This window comes from Grampus griseus, assembly GCF_964374135.1.
Source record: "Grampus griseus genome assembly, chromosome: X".
NCBI lineage: Eukaryota > Metazoa > Chordata > Mammalia > Artiodactyla > Delphinidae > Grampus > Grampus griseus.
In genome coordinates, this window is record NC_138999.1 from 27,939,392 (window position 1) to 27,952,328 (window position 12,937).

Below are 12,937 nucleotides of genomic sequence, written 5' to 3' on the forward strand. Positions count from 1 at the left end.
GATTCAAACACTGATTGTTTGCCTCCAAAGCCCCTGGGTTTTATAACCACTTTTTATTGTACATAATAAATGTCCCATCTCTTCTCACCCATAACCCAGGGAAGGCAAAATATCCAGGAGTGGACTGTACTTTTTTTCCACCTACATACAGGGCTGGCTAGCAATTTGTACAGCCCAGTGAAAAATGAAATACGGAGCCCCTTGTTCAAAACTGCAGGAAGGAAAGTGCTATTAAAATTACTAAAATATAAAGCTGTTTACTTAATTCTATGGTCTTTCTCTCAACTTGCCATCGTGTTTATTTGCTATATACTGAATAAAGAAAATTAAAATTTTAAAGTATTAACATGAGTTTTACTGTCCATTGTTATATTGTGCAACTGCAGTTGTAAATGCAAATATAAGATCGTTTAACTCAAGCAGAATCACCAGCATCGCACAATTTGTATTTCAGAGCTTGTGCACGCATATGTATTTCATTCTTAACATGGAAACATTGTACAACTAAGCTGTTTTTATTTCACTTCTTGATAGGTGTAAGTTCTACCCATGTCCTGTGCCTTCAGCTTACTGATGAGTTAAGGAAGGAGTGAAAGGAAAGGAACCATCTTGCCCTATCTTTCCCTTTCTTTCTCTGTCGTCAGTTTCAGCATAAATGGTTGGCTAATACAGGAAAGAAATAAGAGTAAGAAAGGATATGATAGGGTTCTTTGATTGTTCATGTTTTCTTAGGATTGCCTTCTTTCTGCATTGGAAGCAAGTTCCCATTCAAACTGAAAGCATGACTTCCTGGGGCTGTCAGTGCCCCTCTCATTCAGTCATAGTTACCTTCCGCTCACTTTGAGTCTGCTCAACTCCCACATGTCATGGGTCCACCAGAAATCTAGGCTCATGGGACATCAGAAACACTATATGCAAATGGGACAAACACACCTATCGTACTTATCTCCTCTGCTCACATGCATACTTCATCACCCCATTGGACTTCTTACAAAATCCAAGTTCAAAGATAAAATTATTAAGAATTTTAAGACGGCAATGTCAAAAAGCAGATAAAACAAGCAAGGGGTCGTTCTGAGTCTTGGGCACTGTAAAACTGCTCAGGTTGCCCAACCATGAAGCTGGTTCTGTCTACACACATCTCCCAGGCTACGTTTTTGTGACTTTTTTCCTCTTAATGATGACTTTTATGCTTATTATTTGTAGTATTTAGGGTTAGAGAGAAGGGATACACCATGAAACTTGTTCTAACCCCTCAGCCCTTCAGAACTTGCCTTGACCTTGGGAAGGGCCAGTGCGACTAGCCCTCTTGGGGCATTTATGCTCTGTTTGAGATACTGGAGTTGGGTGATTTTGACTTAACAGGATGACATTATTTCTGCCAGTTCTCTAGAAATAGATTAAGAGTGCATCATTTGATGAAAATATTATACCAAAGACTGCCACTATGCTTTTTCATCCTAAAGGACTTAATAGAGAAATTTATCATATTAAAGTTTCAAAATTGGAGCATTTATCAGAAGAGCACAGTTAAGTTGGTGCTAGCAGCTCAGTGGGATAAGGCCCAGAATTGCTGGGGACTGGAAATTCAAGGCAGGCATGGCAGGGAAGAACCATCAAAAGGATGAATTTTTCTCTAGGCAAGGTCATGAACCCTGCCCCACCCCCCCACAGCCCCCCACCCCCCCCCCCCCGCCCCAAGTAGTTTCTGATTGTTTTACAATGCCGTTTGTTTCCTTTGTAAAATCCTGTTCCTTAGGGCCCAGTGTTTGCTTGTTCTCTTTATAGGGTGTTCAGAAGATTTCTCTCCAAATATTTCTCCAATATTTTTGCTCTGACTACTTCAACTATTTGCCTGTGTCCCTTACCTCAGCAGGAAACCCTCTTGAGTGTGGGCCTTCTCAGGATTTCTAAAGCCCAGCAACCTGCCATGAGTGCAGTTGGCCTAAAGAAAAATTTATGCATATTTTCTTATTTGTTCAAATTTTTGCTGTTGATAACTGCCTTCAGGTTAAAGCAGCAGGCACATAGCTTACCCCAAGAGCTCTCTCCCATCACTTGGTAGTACTGGTACCATAGCTCCTGAATCTCTGCAAATACACAGCCAGGTTTAGAGGTCAATATTCCATCCTAGAAGCTACTGTCAGCCCTACAGGTGATTCTCTTGAGGTCTCCATTACTTGACTTGAGGTGGTGGAAGGTATGGACGTGCATCGCACTCCAGGGGAATCCTTTCTCACCAGATTTCTCCAGTCTCCTTGTTTCCTCTTACACACCTTTGAGCTAGGCAGTGGATTAAGGGTGGTGGGACAGTTTTGTGGTCCCTTCTTAGCAATTCCTTCATAGGTGGCCTGGATCTTCTCTTTAGAATTATGAACACTTTGTTACCATTGTTCTCAGCTTTAGGATCCAAGGAGAAATTACAAGACAACTGTTGGGAATCTCAGTTAACATCCTGCTAAATAAATCTGGTAGCAAATACTTCGCCTAAGATAATGTCTTGTTATTTAAACCATGGCCTTCTGGAAATAAAGGCTTAAACTCACAGAAGTTGTTATAGTGTTAGAAATTTAAGATGTGTGAATGAGGTTATTTCTTTTTAAATTTTACCTTTCCCCCACTTATTTTCATACTGATAACTTGTCTGTGAATTTTTAGAAATATTTTATTAGGGGATCTTGGGAAGAGATGTTTCCTTTAATGTTATTGCAAAAGTTATGTAAATATAATACCAATAATGTATATGTAAAGGATTGAAAATATGAACTAAAAAAATTTACCTATGGATGAAAATCCATGGCATTTAAAATACAACATGAAGAGATGATGTACTAATTCACTCTTTATAGTAATTTAGAAGAGCTTTAATAAAATATTAATTTGAAGTGGATTCCAGCTGCCGTTTGAGAATTTGTATATTTGTGAGGATGTTAAAATGCAGGCTCGTTATTGTATGTTTCTGCTGTTCATGTCTCTGATAATGCAAGTGGACATTTCTAGCATTTTAAATATTTCATTTGATTTATCATTTAATGTACTGGAACAGTCTGCCAAGGTACTAATTGTATAACACCCAATTTGTTTTATTGTTCAGCGTTTGGAAGCTCCTGAAGACAAGTCATTTGGCAGTTCATTGATGGAGACTGAAGTAAACCTGGACAGTTACCAGACAGCTTTAGAAGAAGTACTCTCATGGCTTCTTTCAGCTGAGGACACATTGCAAGCACAAGGAGAGATTTCTAATGATGTAGAAGAAGTGAAAGAACAATTTCATACTCATGAGGTAAAGCAAAACGTCGATTAATGGGGATTTCCCTGGTGGTGCAGTGGCTAAGACTCCCGGGTTCGATCCCTAGTCAGGGTACTAGGTCCCACATGCTGCAACTGAGAGATCGCATGCCGCAACTAAGAGATCACATGCCGCAACTAAAGATCCTGCATGCCGCAACTGAAAATGATCCTCCGAGCCACAGCTAAGACTTAGTGCAGCCAAATAAATAAATAAATAAATATTTAAAAAAAAAAAATTGATTAATGAAATAAGGCATATGACTTATGATAAGTCTCTCTGTTTTCCTCAGTTACTCTATAAGATCCTTGTATTTTGATAATTTAGTGTTTATTTTGAGAAGGAAACAAGATAAACGTTCATGTGTTTGGCATTCCAGTAGCCAGCTTTGGAAGTTGTCCTTTGGAGAATAACACTTGAAGATGCTGAGATTAGATTTTGCCAAAGACTCATATAGGAATATGAAAGGCCAACTCCCTTCTCTTGGGTCAAGGTCAATGCTGAGATAGAACTTACACTCCAGAGTACCTGTGGGGTATCAGACTGAACTACTCTCAGTGGGAGACTTTTCCTGAGATGACACACTTACTTGGCTTCCTCCCCTCCCCAGTCCTGTTTCCTGCTTCTTTGGCTCCCTTGTAGATCTCTCCTGAGATCTCCTCCTTAATAAATCACTAGCACATAAGTCCTGATCTCAGGGTCTGCTTCTGCAGAAGTTGACCTAAGCTAGTAATTTTCCTTAATTCTTATTAAAAACAGTATTAAGTTTTCTTAAAAATTAAAATACTTTTACTGGGAATAAAGTTTAAATAGGCTACAAATTTAAAATAGCAAAAAAAAGAAAAAAAAGATTCAAAACCATAATGATTTCCCTACAGTGTCAACTCTCATCAACTTCTTTCTTTCTCAGGGGTACATGATGGATTTGACATCCCATCAAGGACGGGTTGGCAATGTTCTCCAATTGGGAAGTCAGCTGATTGGGACAGGGAAGTTATCAGAAGATGAAGAAACTGAAGTTCAAGAACAAATGAATCTCCTAAATTCAAGATGGGAATGCCTCAGGGTAGCTAGCATGGAAAAACAAAGCAAGTAAGTCTGTTTTTAATTTCTAATAGTAGCAAGTTTTAGAATCTTACTATTATTTTGATGCAGTTTCTTCTTTAAGTTAGGATTCTCAGTTCTTTCCTAAAGTATGCAGCTCTTCCTCAGGGGGCATTTTGGTTAGATTTTCATGTCTGTTATATTTTGGTTTTCACTTTTGTAATCAAAGTGGAGATATTGGAGAGAAGAACCACTATCTACAGAACTATACTTTAAAGGTTCCTAAAGTTGTTGTCATAGTTAATATTTTCCAAGTTTTCTCCAGAAATTAAAATGTGCATATAGAAGACGTGAAGTTTACACAGGAAATCATGCACATAAAATCACATATTAGGTACAGTTGACAGGAAACTTCTCTTCTGAAGGAAAAGCTCTTAAAATATTTCTCATATGTTTATGGAAATCCTCTTGAAAAAAGTTTCTCCTGTGTTTGGAAATCCTTCTTCAAGTACTTGCATGATTGTGAATTATCTTAAAAATATATATTGACTTAATCAAAAAAGAATTTTTGAGACATTTCTGAAAATGACATATTTCTTATAAAGGTAACAAGTAGATCTCATCATTTTGAATGTAGTGCTTTGATTTACATTGTTAGGTGTGTGTATTCATGTAGAGCCTATTGAGACAAGATAGATTTATTTTTAAATGAAAAGAAATGAAGTGCCAACTGTGGATTTGAATACATTAAGCTAAAGAAATTGTCCAAGAGCCTTAAGTTTACTAAGCTATTATTTATGAAGATTAAAACCTTTAAAATACGACGAAAGAAACTCATTAGATATGCTGGGAGGATTGTTATTCCAGTACTAAATTATAGTGTGACAATAGGGAGGGGAAAAACACATTTTTTTAAACATCTTTATTGGAGTATAATTGTGTTACAATGGTGTGTTAGTTTCTGCTTTATAACAAAGTAACTCAGTTATACATATACATATGTTCCCATATCTCTTCCCTCTTGCGTCTCCCTCCTATCCCACCCCTCCAGGTGGTCACAAAGCACCGAGCTGATCTCCCTGTGCTCTGCGGCTGCTTCCCACTAGCTATCTGTTTTACATTTGGTAGTGTATATATGTCCATGCCAGTCTCTCACTTCGTCCAGCTTACCCTTCCCCCTCCCCGTATCCTCAAGTCCATTCTCTAGTAGGTCTGTGTCTTACACCTAGGTTCTTCATGACATTTTTTTTTCTTAGATTCCATATATATGTGTTAGCATACGGTATTTGTCTTTCTCTTTCTGACTTACTTCACTCGGTATGACAGATTCTAGGTCCATCCATCTCACTAAAAATAAGTCAATTTTGTTTCTTTTTATGGCTCAGTAATATTCCATTGTATATATGTGCCACATCTTCTTTATCCATTCATCCGATGATGGGCACTTAGGTTGCTTCCATGTCCTGGCTATTGTAAATAGAGCTGTAACGAACATTTTGATACATGACACTTTTTGAATTATGGTTTTCTCAGGGTATATGCCCAGTAGTGGGATTGCTGGGTCATATGGTAGTTCTATTTGTAGTTTTTTAAGGAACCTCTATACTGTTCTCCATAGTGGCTGTACTAATTCACATTCCCACCAGCAGTGCAAGAGTGTTCCCTTTTCTTCACACCCTCTCCAGCATTTATTGTTTCTAGATTTTTTGAGGATGGCCATTCTGACCGCTGTGAGATGATATCTCATTGTAGTTTTGATTTGCATTTCTCTAATGATTAATGATGTTGAGCATTCTTTCATGTGTTTGTTGGCAGTCTGTATATTTTCTTTGGAGAAATGTCTGTTTAGGTTTATGCCCATTTTTGGATTAGGTTATTTGTTTTTTTGTTATTGAGCTGCATTAGCTGCTTGTGAATTTTGGAGATTAATCTTTTGTCAACTACTTCATTTGCAAATATTTTCTCTCATTCTGAGGCTTGTCTTTTGGTCTTGTTTATGGTTTCCTTTGCTGTGCAAAAACTTTGAAGTTTCATTAGGTGCCATTTGTTTATTTTTGTTTTTATTTCCATTTCTCTAGGAGGTGGGTCAAAAAGGATCTTCCTGTGATTTATCTCATAGAGTGTCCTGCCTATGTTTTCCTCTAAGAGTTTGATAGTTTCTGGCCTTACATTTAGGTCTTTAATCCATTTTGAGCTTATTTTTGTGTATGGTGCTAGGGAGTGTTCTAATCTCATTCTTTTACATGTACCTGTCCAGTTTTCCCAGGACCACTTATTGAAGAGGCTGTCCTTTCTCCACTGTACATTGCTGCCTCCTTTATCAAAGATAAGGTGACCATATGTGCGTGGGTTTATCTCTGGGCTTTCTATCCTGTTCCATTGATCTATCATTCTGTTTTTGTGCCAGTACCATAGTGTCTTGATTACTGTAGCTTTGTAGTATAGTCTGAAGTCAGGGAGCCTGATTCCTCCAGCTCCGTTTTTCTTTCTCAAGATTGCTTTGGCTATTCGGGGTCTTTTGTGCTTCCATACAAATTGTGAAGTTTTTTGTTCTAGTTCTGTGAAAAATGCCTTTGGTAATTTGATAGGGATTGCATTGAATCTGTAGATTGCTTTGGGTAGTAGAGTCATTTTCACAATGTTGATTCTTCCAATCCAAGAACATGGTATATCTCTCCATCTGTTTGTATCTACTTTAATTTCTTTCATCAGTGTCTTATAATTTTCTGCATACAGGTCTTTTGTCTCCTTAGGTAGGTTTATTCCTAGATACTTTATTCTTTTTGTTGCAGTGGTAAATGGAAGTGTTTCCTTAATTTCATTTTCATATTGTTCATCATTAGTGTATAGGAATGCCAGAGATTTCTGTGCATTAATTTTGTATCCTGCTACTTTACCAAATTCATTGATTAGCTCTAATAGTTTTCTGGTAGCATCTTTAGGATTTTCTATGTATAGTATCATGCCATGTGCAAACAGTGACAGTTTTACTTCTTCTTTCCCAATTTGGATTCTTTTTATTTCATTTTCTTCTCTGATTGCTGTGGCTAAAACTTCCAAAACTGTGTTGAGAGATAGTGGTGAGACTGGCCAACCTTGTCTTGTTCCTGATCTTAGTGGAAATGCTTTCAGTTTTTCACCATTGAGGACGATGTTGGCTGTGGGTTTGTCATATATGGCCTTTATTATGTTGAGGAAAGTTTCCTCTAAGCCTACTTTCTGGAGAGTTTTTATCATAAATGGGTGTTGAATTTTGTTGACAGCTTTCTCTGCATCTCTTGAGATGATCATCTGGTTTTTCTCCTTCCATTTGTTATTATGGTGTATCATGTTCATTGATTTGTGTATATTGAAGAATCCTTGCATTCCTGGGATAAACCCCACTTGATCACGGTGTATGATCCTTTTAATATGCTGTTGGATTCTGTTTGCTAGTATTTTGTTCAGGATTTTTGCATCTATGTTCATCAGTGATATTGGCCTGTAGTTTTCTTTCTTTGTGACATCATTGTCTAGTTTTGGTATCAGGGTGATGTTGGCCTCATTGAATGAGTTTGGGAGTGTTCCTCCCTCTGCTATATTTTGGGAGAGTTTGAGAAGGCTAGGTGTTAGCTCTTCTCTAAATGTTTGATAGAATTTACCTGTGAAGCCATCTGGTCCTGGGCTTTTGTTTGTTGGAAGATTTTTAATCACAGTTTCAATTTCGGTGCTTGTGATTGGTCTGTTCATATTTTCTATTTCTTCCTGATTCAGTCTTGGCAGGTTGTGCATTTCTAAGAATTTGTCCATTTCTTCCAGGTTGTCCATCTTATTGGCATAGAGTTGCTTGTAGTAATCTCTCATGATCTTTTGTATTTCTGTAGTGTCAGTTGTTACTTCTCCTTTTTCATTTCTAATTCTATTGATTTGAGTCTTCTCCCTTTTTTTCTTGATGAGTCTGGCTAATGGTTTATCTATTTTGTTTATCTTCTCAAAGAACCAGCTTTTAGTTTTATTGATCTTTGCTATCGTTTCCTTCATTTCTTTTTCACTTATTTCTGATCTGATCTTTATGATTTCTTTCCTTCTGCTAACTTTGGGGTTGTTTTGGTCTTCTTTCTCTAATTGCTTTAGGTGCAAAGTTAGGTTGTTTATTCGAGATGTTTCCTGTTTCTTAAGGTAGGATTGTATTGTCATAAACTTCCTTCTTACAACTGCTTTTGCTGCATCCCATAGGTTTTGGGTCGTTGTGTCTCCATTATCATTTGTTTCTAGGTATTTTTTGATTTCTTTTTTGATTTCTTCAGTGATCACTTCGTTATTAAGTAGTGTATTGTTTAGCCTCCATGTATTTTTTACAGATCTTTTCCTGTAATTGATATCTAGTCTCACAGAGTTGAGGTCAGAAAAGATACTTGATACGATGTCAATTTTCTTAAATTTACCAAGGCTTGATTTGTGACCCACGATATGATCTATCCTGGAGAATATTCCATGAGCACTTGAGAAAAATGTGTATTCTGTGGTTTTTAGATGGAATGTCCTATAAATATCAATTAAGTCCATCTTATTTAATGTATCATTTAAAGCTTGTGTTTCCTTATTTATTTTCATTTTGGATGATCTGTCCATTGGTGAAAGTGGAGTGTTAAAGTCCCCTACTATGAATGTGTTACTGTCGATTTCCCCCTTTTTTTTTTAATTTTTTTTTTTGTGGTACGTGTGCCTCTCAGTGCTGTACCCTCTCCCGTTGCGGAGCACAGGCTCTGGATGCGCAGGCTTAGCGGCCATGGCTCATGAGCCCAGCCGCTCCACGGCATGTGGGATCCTCCTGGACCAGAGTATGAACCCATGTCCCCTGCATCAGCAGGCGGACTCTTAACCACTGCGCCACCAGGGAATCCCCTGTTTCCCCTTTTATGACTGTTACTATTAGCCTTATGTATTGAGGTGCTCCTGTGTTGGGTGCATAAATATTTACAATTGTTATATCTTCTTGTTGGATTGATCCCTTGATCATTATGTAGTGTCCTTCTTTGTCTCTTGTAGTAGTCTTTATTTTAAAGTCTATTTTGTCTGATATGAGAATTGCTACTCCAGCTTTCTTTTGGTTTCTATTTGCATGGAATATCTTTTTCCATCCCCTCACTTTCAGTCTTTATGTGTTCCTAGGTCTGAAGTGTGTCTCTTGTACACAGCATATATATGGGTCTTGCTTTTATATCCATTCAGCCCGTCTGTGTCTTTTGGTGGGAGCATTTAATTCATTTATATTTAGGGTAGTTATGGATATGTACGTTCCTATTCCCATTTTCTTAATTGTTTTGGGTTTGTTATTGTAGGTCTTTTCCTTCTCTTGTGTTTCTTGCCTAGAGAAGTTCCTTTAGCATTTGTTGTAAAGCTGGTTTGGTGGTGCTGAAGTCTCTCAGCTTTTGCTTGTCTGTAAAGGTTTTAATTTCTCCATCAAATCTGAATGAGATCCTTACTGGGTAGAGTAATCTTGGTTGTAGGTTTTTCTCCTTCATCACTTTAAATATGTCCTGCCAGTCTCTTCTGGCTTGCAGAGTTTCTGCTGAAAGATTAGCTGTTAACCTTAATGGGGATTTCCTTGTGTGTTACTTGTTGTTTTTCCCTTGCTGCTTTTAATATGTTTTCTTTGTATTTAATTTTTGACAGTTTGATTAATATGTGTCTTGGCATGTTTCTCCTTGGATTTATCCTGTATGGGACTCTCTGTGCTTCCTGGACTTGATTAACTATGTCCTTTCCCATATTAGGGGAGTTTTCAAGTATAATCTCTTCAGATATTTTCTCAGTCCCTTTCTTTTTCTCTTCTTCTTCTGGGACCCCTGTAATTCGAATGTTGGTGCATTTAATGTTGTCCCAGAGGTCTGTGTGACTGTCCTCAGTTCTTTCATTCTTTTTTCTTTATTCTGCTCTGCAGTAGTTATTTCCACTATTTTATCTTCCAGGTCACTTATCCATTCTTCTGCCTCAGTTATTCTGCTATTGATCCCTTCTAGAGTATTTTAAATTTCATTTATTGTGTTTTTCATCTTTGATTGTTTCCTCTTTAGTTCTTCTAGGTCCTTGTTAAATGTTTCTTGCATTTTCTCTATTCTACTTCCAAGATTTTGGATCATCTTTACTATCGTTATTCTGAATTCTTTTTCAGGTAGGCTGCCTATTTCTTCTTCATTTGTTAGGTCTGGTAGGTTTTTATCTTGCTCCTTCATCTGCTGTGTGCTTTTCTGTCTTCTCATTTTGCTTATCTTACTGTGTTTGGGGTCTCCTTTTTGCAGGCTGCAGTTTCGTAGTTCCCGTTGTTTTTGGTGTCTGTCTCCAGTGGCTAAGGTTTGTTCAGTGGGTTGTGTAGGCTTCCTGGTGGAGGGGACTAGTGTCTGTGTTCTGGTGGATGAGGCTGAGTCTTTCAGGTGGGCAGGTCCACGTCTGGTGGTGTGTTTTGGGGTGTCTGTGGCCTTATTATGATTTTAGGCAGCCTCTCTGCTAATGGGTGGGGTTGTGTTCCTGTTTTGCTAGTCGTTTGGCATAGGGTGTCCAGCACTGTAGCTTGCTGGTCGTTGAGTGAAGCTGGGTGTTGGTGTTGAGATGGAGATCTCTGGGAGATTTTCGCCGTTCGATATTACGTGGAGCTGGGAGGTCTCTTGTTGACCAGTGTCCTGAAGTTGGCTCTCTCACCTCAGAGGCACAGCAGTAACTCCTGGCTGCAGCACCAAGAGCCTTTCATCCACACAGCTGCTGAGCTCCCTGAAGCTGCTGCCTGCTCGCTGCCTCTTGAGGTGTGGGGACGTCCCCTCGGATCCCGGTACTCGTTCAGCAGCTTTGCGTCACGAGCTTTCAGACTCTGAGCATCTTTTTTTTTCCCCAAACTGGGTCCTGAAACGAACTGGAGTTCGAAAAACACATTTTTAAGCTCGTGTATTTTGAAAGAATAAATAAAGCATATATAAGATAGAATTTTCACGAATATTGTTGTTCTAAACCTGGAGATAGTAGTCTGTGCATGTTGACTTTTCCCCCAGCTGTGATCATTTCGACGATTGTAACTAACCCTAGATGTGAGAATTATAATAGCCATATTATAACTATTAAGTCTCCCCCCCCATGTCCAAGGCTCAACTAGTTTATGCCACCCATTTATTATTATAAATCATAAGATATAGAGCCTCCTACTTGTGGTCATATGCCATCATTCTTCAGGTTGCAACTTTTGTTTGCACCCGTTTGTGCAACTTAAACAGAGCAACCTCAGATAAAATTTGAAAGTCTTTAAAATCAAACCTCCTCCTTTACTGCCTTTCCCATAGTGGCACCACCCTCTTTTCCTTCGTGCATTCTGTTTTGCCATCCTCTTCTGGAGGTTAAATACCTCCATCGTTCCTCACTCTCTTTTTTCAATAGGACTAGCAATACGGGATTAATTATTCATACTAACAGTTAATTAATTGCAGCTTGAGACTGAGTTGAGAAAAGGTGAATTCAGTCTAAAGTTAAAATCCCAAGTTTTTAATCTGTTATTATAACATTTAAAAACAGGTTAATTTTTAAAAATTCCCTTGTTAAAGAGATATCTACCATTAGGTGATGGATGACAACACACACACACATGCATGGATGACCATGTACACACACATATATGTGTAATTTCCTCACCTCCATCCTGCTGGAGGATGTAAAACCTGAAATATCAATATTACTGAGCTAAGATTGACATCAAAGTATAGTTTGTCCTTAGGGAAGTTTGGGGGACTTCGGTTTGTATTTAAGCTTTTAGAATGATTAGCAAGAAGGTAAGGGCAGCCTCTTAGCTGGCATAGCTTTTGTTAAAACATAATAGAGGTTTTAAAATGAGACACTAATACAGAACTGCTTGTAGCACATAGACTTGTCTGGACAATTTGTTGAGATACACATACACAAAGGATTTTTTAAGCCAAGCAAATTCAGAAATTTCTTGTGAGTTTGTAAATAATAGTAAGTTTCTCCCACCACTTTCACTAACTCTGTGGGTTTTCATGCATAAAATTCTAAATGAGATAAGCCAGTATGCAAACTATGGAGGACCTGGCTTTTGATAGATTGTTTTAGAGGAATCAAAAGCTGATTATAACAATAGGATGTTGCCAGTATTTAAAAAAATATAATGTGAGGTTTTATTTAATGCTTTACTACATTGCTACCTGTTCGGTTTCTGCTATCATGGCCATGTTGATGATTAGCTTCAATTTGGAGCATTACCTATTGTTTCCAAACATATGACTACTTAGGAGTAGGAAGGCATAGTAAATTGCTAACAGACAAAAAATAGATTAGTCCGTACCTTTCAACTTGCTCCCACAAAGAAAGATAGGGTATGGGTAGACCCAGTCAGAAGCCATTACCCCTGCCTAAGCATAGAGTTAGGGTGAGAGGAATGATAATTAAGGTTTCTCTAGGCCTATGAGATATAACCAAAGACAGCTAGAATTCTTAAGTTGTTGTCTTATCACAAAAGTAAAAAAATTGCCTGGGAATACAGATAAACTGATAACTAAAATCTATGAATATTTACACTTGTAAGTTATAAGTTATCTACCAACATATCTATGAACAGTAATCAAATTA

At 37.9% G+C, this 12,937-nt stretch overlaps 1 protein-coding gene across 5 annotated transcripts in view; it reads left to right on the forward strand.

Moving 5' to 3' along the window:
* The window catches only part of DMD (dystrophin), a 2,236,200-nt gene that overhangs the window by 687,396 nt on the left and 1,535,867 nt on the right, over positions 1–12,937 (forward strand). For all 5 annotated transcript variants that reach the window (XM_082680764.1, XM_082680765.1, XM_082680763.1 and 2 more), the window contains 2 exons: positions 3,095–3,283; positions 4,200–4,381. In XM_082680764.1, coding sequence (XP_082536890.1) covers positions 3,095–3,283; positions 4,200–4,381 — 371 coding nt within the window. The remainder of the gene's footprint in view (positions 1–3,094; positions 3,284–4,199; positions 4,382–12,937) is intronic.